This window comes from Pteronotus mesoamericanus, unplaced genomic scaffold (genome assembly GCF_021234165.1).
Source record: "Pteronotus mesoamericanus isolate MK-2021 breed Mesoamerican mustached bat unplaced genomic scaffold, CSHL_Meso_final contig_52, whole genome shotgun sequence".
NCBI lineage: Eukaryota > Metazoa > Chordata > Mammalia > Chiroptera > Mormoopidae > Pteronotus > Pteronotus mesoamericanus.
In genome coordinates, this window is record NW_026555189.1 from 8,995,310 (window position 1) to 9,006,862 (window position 11,553).

General features: G+C 42.2%; 1 protein-coding gene across 1 annotated transcript; it reads right to left on the minus strand.

Moving 5' to 3' along the window:
- Positions 1–2,130: 2,130 nt before the first annotated feature.
- TAT (tyrosine aminotransferase) lies at positions 2,131–11,300 on the minus strand. Its single transcript, XM_054579218.1, has 12 exons — positions 11,141–11,300; positions 10,289–10,535; positions 10,032–10,136; positions 8,236–8,303; positions 7,200–7,358; positions 6,866–7,004; positions 6,389–6,441; positions 5,462–5,614; positions 4,767–4,895; positions 4,359–4,442; positions 3,557–3,655; positions 2,131–3,193 (listed from the first exon to the last, which is right to left on the minus strand). The coding sequence occupies exons 2-12, from the start codon at positions 10,521–10,523 to the stop codon at positions 3,053–3,055; spliced, it is 1,365 nt and encodes a 454-aa protein (XP_054435193.1). The 5' UTR covers positions 10,524–10,535; positions 11,141–11,300; the 3' UTR covers positions 2,131–3,052.
- Between the last annotated feature and the right edge of the window lie 253 nt (positions 11,301–11,553).

An 11,553-nucleotide genomic window follows, 5' to 3' on the forward strand; every position in this document is an offset into this window, starting at 1 on the left:
GAGGAGGCAGCAGGGTACAGGAAAAGAGGAGCCAGGCATTTTCGGAAAATTATCAGCAGTGGCACCATACAGGAAACAAATCTTTATCATCTCAATCACTGTATATTCCTTTTCGATTTGCTGAAGAAAATTGAAAGGTAAATCTTAGTGTGAGCTCACTGGACAGGGACATTTGATGTTTATTTTTATAAAGGAAATTAAATGTGTGTGACTTGCAGCCTTGAGACCTGAAGTTCCTCTTCTAGATAAGGAAAATTTCCCTTCGTGAGGAATCTCCAAACTGATTTTGGTATATTTCTGCCCCAACCTTGCAAAATAACTTCAGATTCCCTCCTCTAAATGAAATGAGGAGGAAAAAATTAGGCAACCATGCCTAAGAGGAATTGCAGAAGAAAAGCTCATACTGAAAGAAGACCCTGGACACCTATTATTCCCTGGGTCAACTCAAACAAAGTGAAAGTGTGGAGTTTAAGGTCAGAAGTTAAAGGAAGCCAGATGTAGAGCTCCCAAATAAAATATTTTAAGAATAGTGTTTCTTAAGTCACTCCAAATGTGACAGGATAGTAAAAAACTAGGAAAATTCCTGGGCAAGTGGAATGGGGAACTGAGATAAGAAAATTAAACAAGGTCAAACTGAGCAACTTACAGCCAGCTGGTGAATCACAAGACCTTATCTCCCCTAACCAAGGACACTTGAGAGCCTATAGTTCATACCTCTTCTCCCTAACTGAGGCAGGAGGTAGTCAGGAAGGAGGAAACTTTGGAGGTGCCAGGGCTAAGATAAAGGATATTGATAGAGGACAGAGACCCTGTTCAAGGATCGGTTGTTCCTGCTTTCTGGAAAAATGGTGAATCATGAATACATCTGAGCAGAAGATGCTACATGACCCCTGCTTCATTATAATAGCATTATACTAAATTAACATTGTGGGACCCCCTTCCCCGGTAGCCAGTCAAGGAAAATCATGGGAGACCACATGCACAGTAGCTTTAAAGTAATATAACTACTTGTACATGCACAATAAAAGCCCACCAAAACTAGCCAGTAAATATCCACTCTATAAGAATAGAAGCCCTCCAGCTGCTGAGGTGAAATCTCTGCTCGGAGTTGGCCCGCTCCCATGTTCTGTGGAGTGTACTCTATCACTTAATAAATCTGTTCTCTTTCTGCTATAAGCTCTGTGTGTGCGTCCAGTTCAATTATTTGACTGCAATCACAAACAACCTGGCTACCTGTGCCCACCTGTGACATAACCAGAGAATATATAACTTAAATCTCTCTGGTCTGAGAAAATAGAGAACAGAAACCCAATTAATGTCATTTGTGCCAGCTAACCCAAGGACAGATGAAGTCAGGGGAATAAACAATGAAAAACCCATGAAAAGCCAGACAGGCGCAAGATAAAAGTAAAACAGTATAGCAGACCAAAGAATATTCCCAAACCCACCTATGTGCTCATTTTGAAACACCAGCATATTAAAAATGCACTTGGAAAGTTGATGAATATTCTGCTGAAACTGTCCCCTAAGATTCTCACCCAAAGAAAGAAGGTAAAAAGCCCCCAGGACGAAGATTCTGGGCAGCCTGCTCTAGAGCATGTCCATGCCCCTTTTTGGGCATGAACTTTTTATTTCCTTCTAAACTCTAGGAGTCCCAAGGAGCCTTGCAGCCAGGGGAGCAGTGGGCAGTGGCAGCTCAACCCTTAGCTTACCCCAATCCTGTCTCCAGAGCCCCCTTTTCTCCGACTTCCCAGGGAGCTAACAGCAGCCCCGCCTTGGCTCGCTCCTTTCCTATGTCTCTTCTGGGGAGTCAAAGCAGAGCACCACCTCGGCTGTCCCGTTACTCCTTCTGTCCTAAATCCCTCCTTTGTCTCCCTGTCCCCAGCCTTAGTAAATGTACTCTCAAAATCACCTTGGACTTGTGTTGTGAAATTTTTCCCACAAAAAGTCAAGAACCCACACACTACAGGCCGGCCTGAGGCAGACCAACTCCAGGCCAGTCCCTGTCTGGTAACATAAATATCAGTACGTCTGCAGAGAAATAAGGCATCAATCAGACTGAACAATGAGCAGTACCCGGGGATAGAAATTCCTTGCAGAAGAGAATAAACACACCACAAGACAGGAGAGCATACTTGGTAAATTTTATTTTTTTAAAAAAGAAGAACAACAATAATTTAGGCCTTTGGCAAAATAAAGGATCTTGTTAATATAAATGTTTCTTAGAAAACATATGAAAAGATAATATTATATATATATATCAATAAATCAATATTAACACTACAGCTAAAGTAATAATGATTCTATAACAATGACAAGTGAGGATATCTGCAGCCCTTACAGAGCAGTGGTTCTGGAAGGTCCTATGATTTCTCCATTTTTTTCTCTTTAGTACAGATGTGTCTTCATTTTAAGAAAGCCTGGTATATACATATCTAAATTTAGAAGGTCAATCCTTTAAAGGATGTTTATTTGCATCACAAAATAGTTCTTCATAAAAAGAAAACAACAAAAGTGTTTCTGTAAGGGATCCTTCAATTTAGCAGTTTCCTAGTGTATTTAGAATATAATCAACCAAATATATGTGTCCCCAACTTCTTTTATTATAAGTCTATTGCATAAAATGAGGTATACCTGAAGTTAGGCAGTAACAGAGTTGGACTTCAGATCTGACTAGAGAGGGTATGTTTTTATAGTATGAGCGGCAGAAGTTCTCTCAATCTTTTGTTTCCCTCATCCTGGGCTCTTAATTTTCTTGTTTCTACTGCTTTCTGGTAAGTTTTGTTCACCTGATACTCTCAGATAAAAAGGAGGAAGTCATCATAGAAGGGGGGGGGCATATTAATCAATCAGTCACTCCAACAGAGTGAGACAAGAACCTGGGATTTAGAGTGTATACACAGATATAGCTGGGGTAAAGCAGGGGCAATTCTGAACCTTCAATGTGTTTTTGAGGCCCCTCTCCCAGTAGGGGCGCCCGATGCCCTGAGGTGCAGCAGGGTCCAGCCCAGTTCTGCCTGGACGGGACATGCTCAGGAGCATGGACTGGGGCCTACTTGTCACACTCCTCCTGGCTCCCTTCAGCACAATGGTAGTGCTGCTCACAGAACTCCTGGATCCGGCTACAGGCCTCCAGCATCATCACTTCAGGTACTGTGATTACCACTCGGAAGAAATTCGGGTACTCGAAGCACTGCAAAAATAAGAACCTGTTATTCTCAGAGCAACTGAATCGGGGAATGAACCACCCTAAAACGGCCAGGGCCCTCCTTAGCAAGAAGCAGCAATGCCATTTACTCAGGGCTATCAATTAACTCAGTTCCCACCACTGGGACACTAAGTCGGTAACTGAGTTAAGCCATCTTGAAAGGGACCTGTGGGACGAACTTGGTTTCCCCTCACCTAGAATGTTCCACCACATCTTTTCTTCCCAGTACAGATGGGATAATGATGGAGAGAAACAAATTTTAAATAGAGGCCGTGAGACACGTCGGTGGACAGCTCCTGAGGCTCTAGAAACTGTTGAGTATGTCCTGAGAGAGGTATGAGCACTCACCGTTGCTGGGAGGCAGTGTACAGATTGTTCAGCAACTAACCGCTCTGTGAACTCCACATCGTTCTCAAACTCTGGGAAATGCTCCATCTGAATTTCAACCTATACCAATAACAGGGAGAGGCAAACTTATCAGAAAGAGGGAAAACAGGCCAACTCCCCATGCCAGAAATTAAGGTAGGAGCTGCTCTAAAAACTATCTTGGAACTCTACAACTGATAAATAATTTGATAAATAAATTCTAGCACTTATGAGCTTGTGGAATTTTCCACAATGAATATTCTACTTTATTGAAGGGTTCCTTCTTGTACGCTAATAAATTAAAGCTGCAAGTAAAACACCAGTATTTCTCAAAAAAGGCACTGTTAGCCTCATGGCCAGGTACTCTCTGATTGCAGGGAACTATCCCACCCACTGCAAGATATTTAGCCTGCCCGGCCCACAGACTGCCAACAGCACCACCGAGTCATTCTAAATTCCCGTACATTCCCTAACACACCTAGGGAACCAGCATCATTCCCAGCTGAGAGCTACAGTGGTGTAGAAAGTCTCTTAATAATGCCTTACCTCTTCCCTGTGTGTACATATAAAACAAGTATATCAGGTAATTAATTCATTTTAAGAAGGTTTGTTTGTTTGTTTGTTTGTTTGTTTGTTTTAGCACTGAGCTCAGATCAAGTCAGTGGAACAATTCAGAACAAAGTAATGCCTACACTGACTGGCCCAGGATCCTAGCTCTCTGTGAGCCCCCAGACTGCTGGTTTTCCTCTGCCTGACCAGGAGTGACTGCCACCCACACTCTTACCATGAGGTACATGGCCCCCGAAGGGCGGACTGGCCGGAGTCCAGGGACAGCAGCCAACGCCCCGTAGCACAGATCAGCATTGGACTGCAAGAGGAGGAAGATTAAAAATTAAGCAAATGAAAAAACAAGTCATTAAAAAGAGAGCCCATATCAAAGGCAAGGAGCCTAAGTTTGCCCTGCTGGCATAAGGAGTCAACAAGAAGAAAACCTGCCACCTGAAGCTCTTGGCCAGGAGCAGAGTGAGTTGCCAGGAGTCAGAAATGTATGGGTGGATACCTGCGCGGATGCCACCCCCTGATCTGGAAGCACCATCGTGGCACGCTGCTCCAGAAATGAGGACCCATTATTCTGAATTCCACTGGTGGCATTCCCTGAGCCCCAGAGTAAAAGACCACAGGCGGCCCTCACCTTGAGGAAGCTTAGCGTGTTGTGGTAGAACTCTTGGGGGGTGCGGCGCAGGATGCTTTTCAAAGCTCCCTGGACAATGGTGCAGGGTCCCAGGATCCGCTGACTCAGCTTCACCAGACCATCTCGAATCTAAAAGCCCCCCCAGCAAACACATTCTTTAGCCTTTCTTAAGCATCTCAGCTTTGGGATCATTCCTTCTATCCATTTTTATATCTCTGGAGAAGTGATGGTGCCTAGTGCAATTCTTAAATCAGACCACCTGCGTTCATAGCCCAGCTCTGCTACGCACCTGTGTGACCCTGGGAAAATTACACAACATCTCTGTGCCTCATTTTTCTGAACTGTAAAATGGAGATAATACTATTACTGGCCTCAGAGGGTTGTTGAGAAGATTAAATTAAAATAACATATATAAAGTATTGGCACATTGTACACCTGCAAACAACATTAGGTGTATTATTGCTGTTGTTGCCTTTTTAGTGACCCAAAAGTTGGAGGCAGATGGAACTCCTTCATAGAGCCAGGTATAGAAAAACTGAATTTGGAGAGGAAGCAGTACCATCTTTACCTAGCATCTTTCTAGGCACCCAGAACTACAGGGTCAGGAAAAAAGAGGGGAAAACCCCCTACCTCCTAACCAGTGTGCTTGCAGAGTAAATATATATCCCAAATTAGATATACCACATTGCTCTCACCTCATTGCCAAAAATGTCTCTTCGGTCATGGATGAGGATCCAGCCCAACCTCCAGCCAGGAACCAACCAGCGCTTGGCCAATCCTCCACAGGACAGGATGGGGACATTGCTGCTGAGGTTGGCCAGAGGCTCAAATTTGGAATCAGAAAACACCTGAGGAGGAGAAGTGCTTGTAGTCACCTCCTTGCCTCCCCCGCTCCGAACCCCATGCCTTCTACCCTTCCCCTGTGTCACTAGGGGCAGGGCCTTGAACCGGGAGGCTCATTGCTACATGACTGGGGTCCCAGGAGGCTCTAAAGAAAGCTCTCCAGATGCATTTTACCTGGTGTTCGGTCTGGATTAAAGGAAGTCTAAAATGAGGAAACCAACCCTAGCCTTGTAATATGAACAACCCCTTAAAACGAGTTCTAGAGAGTGAATGACTGTTGGCATTATAGATTTAAAAATATAATATGGGTCCACAATCACTTATCTGAAATTCCTGGGCTCAGATATGTTGCAAAATTATTTGGATTTTAGAAAGGTTATTTAGCACATGTACCATATATTATGTAGGGCTCCCAGAGCACTCTGGGATAACACTCCTAATCAGGCATATTAATGATTCTACCCCTCCCCTATATTCTTGTACAGATCCATAAGTGAGAAAAATAGAAACCTACACATATTTTTCTATCAGCCAAGTCAGTTTTTGCCACCAAATGAATTCCAAAAATCTTTGGATTTTCATAGCTTTCTGGAATTCAGACAACTGGGTGAGAAGTCACAGATCTATATATTTGTGAAGTCATAGATCTGTATATTTGTGATCTGCTGTATTGAAATGATTAGGCATTGCTTCTGACTTTTCAGATGCCACCTCTAAAGTCCCCATGAAATAATTTGGAATTAAGATTATTGTAGTGAGATATCCTGCCCAAGACTCACCATGTCTCCATAGATCTCATCAGCTAAGATGGGGACACACTGCTTTGCAGCCACTGAAAGTAAGAAAAACATGTGGAAATCATCATTAACGTGGATTGCCTTTGCACTTAGTATTTACTAGGCTTATTATGTTTTGCATTTCATGTTTTTGTGTTTTGTCTCCCTCTTTAATAACTATAAGTCCATATTATAGTCTTCCAGAATACAAGGTCTAAATTTGCTATTCAGTTAATGAGCCATTTCAGACCCTTTGTTCCACAAGATGGGAGTGGTGAATCAGCAAGTCCATTTCCTCTTTTTTCTTTTAGGCAAGTCCTACCATTCCAATGGCACACTATTCACTAGAGACCCTGGAGGAGCTCCCCTACCTCCATCCGGGGCTTAGAACTCAGCGATGGCCTCTTTCTCATTCCAAGAAATGGCTAAAGAATTCCTCCCCCATCTCCTCCCCTGACAAGTGAAGTCTGCCGGACTCACCGGCCAGAATCTCCTGGAGATGACTTCTGCTGAACACTGACCCACAGGGGTTTGATGGATTATTGACAATGAGACAAGCTGTCTTTTCATCAATCAGAGATTCCAATTGTTTCAGGTCAACTTCCCAAGACTTCTCTGGCTGGGGAGGAAGAAAGGGTGAGACTAAGATGATTCTGAAAAATTTAGCACTTAACTCAATGATGTAACATAAATAATAAAATGTGTCTGCGGTCTCGATCGCCCACTTCTGGACCTTCTACTGTTCGGATGATGCTAATCTATTGTTAGGAAGTAGTAACTGAGCTCTTGTGTCTAAAATTAAAAAGTCATTTACCAATAAATTGTAGAGTTTGACCTCTATCCCCATAGATTCAGCCAAAGTCCTGTAGAGAGAAAAACCGGGCCTCGGCACGAGGATGTTCTGCCCTGGGTTGGCCAACACTGCTAAAGAAAGTTCAATAGCCTGACTGCAGCCACTGGTCAGAATGACATCCTGTGAAGGAAAAAAAGAAGGGTTCATTTTGTTAGCGGTTCCAACAGCAACAGGAGAGAAGAGATTGTCAGATAGGTGAGTGAGGAACCAAAATAAACTTACTTTTTACAAATTCCAAATAAAATGGTAGGGTCTGTACTAAGCCAAAAATGAAACAAATTAACATGCTTATCTATGTGCATATCTAAAGGTTGTTTAAAATGTTGGCCACTTAAAAGAAATAAACAAATCACTTAAAAAAGGATAGGTCAGCCGTGCCGCAGCCGACTTCCACGAGAGGTCGTTATGACCTTGGGTTTTTTTGCCTGGTTATTTATTTACTTTCGATCCAAGATTTGAAGCCTGGCTCTTCTCTGAAATATGGATGGAGGGCACCTCTTAGATTAAGAAATGTGGACCCACATAGTAAACAATAGAGGCAAGGGTAGCACTTAAACTTGGCACTGCCGTCCATTCAACATGTCCCGATAGCTCAGTCTTCCTATTTGCCTGACCTTAAAGTGAAAAAGGGAAGCTATAAATTTTTAAAAGATCCTATTGATAAAATAAAAAATTTTAATTATTTGGAGTTTATGAATTATTGGTTTTCAATGATCTTTTGCAGAGATTAAAACAGAGTGAACTCTGAGTCCTTTGAGCCTCTTTGAGACAAACACACCATGTAAGTCGTATGTGACATCATTATCGTCCTGTAATGACATTAAATATAATCACTGATTCATGTCCTTATTATCTAAGAAGTCCTTGAATTGTTAAAGGGAAGCTACCCTCAGTTTTATTTGCCCTTGAAACCCTTTTACCTTGTGGAACAGAAGCAATGAAAAGGATGCAGTTTGCCCAATATTGCCTCAGAGCTGATACCTTGTCTAAGGCTCACCTTAGCTTCCAGGGGTGCCTCGGGACAGTGGTAAAAAGAAGCAATCTCTTCCCGACTGGATAGGTAACCTGAAAGAAAGGAGCAGAAAGAGGAAGCTGGAAGTTTTCATCCACAGCTGACAGCTATACTATAGAATCCCAGGGTCTCAGTTCCCTTAGTCTCTGCTCAGAGCATATACTATTCATTTTTATCTCTCAGCCACTGTAAAGGAAGGATATTAACTTTATATTTGATAATTTTTTAAATAAGCACAAGAGTATAAAGAACAAGAAAGAGCTCCCCAAACTATAAAATACTCTGCACTATCTTGGTTACTGTGATTGTGTGTTTATTCTCCCTAAAATGCAAGGTTTAGATTATTCCCAAATCCCTTCCAAAGATTTTTTTTTTTTTGAAAAGTTGTAATCATTGAATGTGATACATTGGGAACATTTTAAGTTTTTCATATTATACCCCATTAGTGTTTTATATAATTTTTTCTTTTAAATCATATTTTCATACATTATTTCCAAATGTTGGCTTACAAGCTTGAAGTATAGACAGTTTCACGCAAAAGATCATGTTTTGCAAAACTGCCAAAAAGATTGTTATATAAATCAGCACTTCTTTAATTACTAATAAGGAAGAGCATTTTCCAAGACATACTGTAGTTATTTGTGTTTTCTCTGGCATGAGTGTTCATATTCTCTGAATATTTAAGAGACTTGGTTTTGGTTTTTCAGGTTGAATCAATTCTCTAATGCTTTGGTTATGAAAGTCATTACAAATTGTTTTATAACCTAACTTTTGGTCTTATTTTGTTTTGATTTTGTTGTATGAAAGGTTCTAAAATGTAAATAATCAACCTAAAAATCATGTCCCTGAAACCTCTTTGTTTTTAAAATTCTATTTTAGCAAGAAACTAAATTTTTATTCTGCCTTAAGAATATGTTTCTACGTGCACATATACACAGGGGGGAAAATGTGCAACGCTGAAACAAAGTCAATCACCCCGACTGGTGTGGCTCAGTGGATTGAGTGCCGGCCTGTGAACCAAAGGGTTGCCGGTTTGATTCCCAGTGAGGGCACATGCCTGGGTTGTGAGCCAGATCCCCAATAGGAGGTATGTGGCAGGCAACCACACATTGATGTTTCTCTCTCTTTCTTTCTCCCTCCCATCCCCTCTCTCTGAAAAAAAATAAACAAAGTCAAGGCATTACTTAACCAAAATGTTTAAAGTAGAAATGTTTCATAGATGGAGAGAATTAAACCTAAATGAAGAATTTCTTTCTATCAGAAACAACCTTCAATAGGACAGTCCTTTGTTGTTGTTGTTTATTCCTCTTTAATATGAAACTACTACAATTTCATTGGGAGTGTGATCAGGACCATAATAAAAATAAGCATCAAATACACAGAGAAGGAGAAATAAAGCCAAGGAGGTATTTATACAGGGCAATAAATAGATTAACTTAGGACCCAGAAGGACTGGTAAACCAGCAGCTACAGCCAAATGCAAGGCCTTTGCCTGAGAATTAGCAATGATAGGATAGGAGCATTATTGGAGAAATAAGTTTGTGAGTGAGCCTCGAGGGGAGATGCAGTATGCCAAAGAAAGCCAGGAAGGAAGCTGGACCTTGGAGCTTATATTTAAGCATCCTAAGACCCCTTTCCTCAAACCTAAATGGCGATTTTATCTTAGCCTCTCCTTAGGAGCTGTGCATCAGGAAAGCAAGGAGAATTGCTACAAACTCACTCCTACTGGAAGAGCACTAAAGATTTGGAAGCCACCAGTTGGAGTCTCAGGAGAAGCTTACCAATGGAGGGGGCATAGCCGTTATACTTCCCCGAGTCCAGAGCATCTTTCATTGCTTGGGTAACTTCAGGGTCTGTAGGCAAGTTTCCAAACACAGTAGGGTCCCCTTTTCACGGGAGGGAAAAAAAAAAGCCACCAAGAGGTTACTCTTTCACGCCCAGTGCTCAGACTCACCCTCCACTTCCATCTTCTCCCATCCAGCAAGGAGTAGGGTGAGGGGAACAATGACCGCTCCTCAACCGAGGGTCCCCAACTCACCAATTGACAGAGAGATCATGGTTTTGTCTGGGTTTGGCTTCACCTTCATGCTGTCCACAATGGCCCGGATGGGATTAAATGTATTGTTGGACATGTCCGAGGGCTTCACAGACCATCTGGCCTTCCTGCCTTTGCCTTTTCCTAGCGTAGAGTTTCTCCCACCAACGTTGACATGCACGTCCAGCACAGAGGGCAGGTTGCCCATGCCATTCATCTGAATCAGGTATGGGTTCATCACTGGCAAAGTCTGTCGGGGACATGGGGGGGAAGGAGACCCCTGTGACACCAAGAACCCAGCGCCACCCTGGGCGGCTATGTTTGGACCTAAACACGGGGGTGTGTTCATTGGCCATCTGTTTCTAAACTTTTTTGTTTTGCCATTTTCTCATGAAAAGTAGTTCTGTTACGAATGAGGGGGGTTGTAAGACTTTTTGCTGCGAGAAGATAAAGCAAGAAGCCATTCTGTAACGTTAACAGAAAACATTCTGTTGAATACTTTTTCACGGCGAGATTTGCTATGTGCCACCCTAGTCCTCATAAAAGTTTAACCATGAAACAGAGGAGAAACGACATGAAAACTATTAAACAACCAAAGAATACATGCCTTTTCTTTCCCATGCAGTGCCTGTCCAAGAAAAAGACCCCCTAACGCTTCAATAGACTGTATCTTGCCTTCTGCAAACAGGAGCAGGGAGAATCAGTCCACATTTTCAGAAATTTAGTGTTAATATTATCATTGATAGAAATAAAGCACCATCTTTCTTCCCTGTGGAAAAAGAAGCCACTACATCACAAAGAAAAAGCATACACTCTAGTCCTCACCACCAGATCAGCAGGGGCTCGGTATTTTACCTTCTGAGTAACGGAGAAGCAAGCAGCCTCCAAATGGACCTCAGACAGCTGAACCAGAAAGCTGTCTCAGTTCTTCTTTGACAAGTGACGATGAACTCTGGAGCAATTCCTGACTCCTGAAATAGTCTCCACAAATGGGCGTTGGGCCTGAAACATTTGTGCTATTGGTTGGTTGAGAACTCAGGAGCCAACCCTCTTCTCTCCTCCCCTTTTCACTTTTTGTTGCTTCTCACCTCTAACCCTACTCCCACCCCCGTGGACCAAATCAGGAATTTGTCCTCATCAAACACCTGGAATTCTCTTTTTTAACTCTTTCTAGGCCCTTTGTGAGATGTTGGAGAGGACTGCCAGAGAGGTAATTGTGATTACAATTGGTAATTTTTTGTTACAAAATAATCTACTAAAATTTTAAT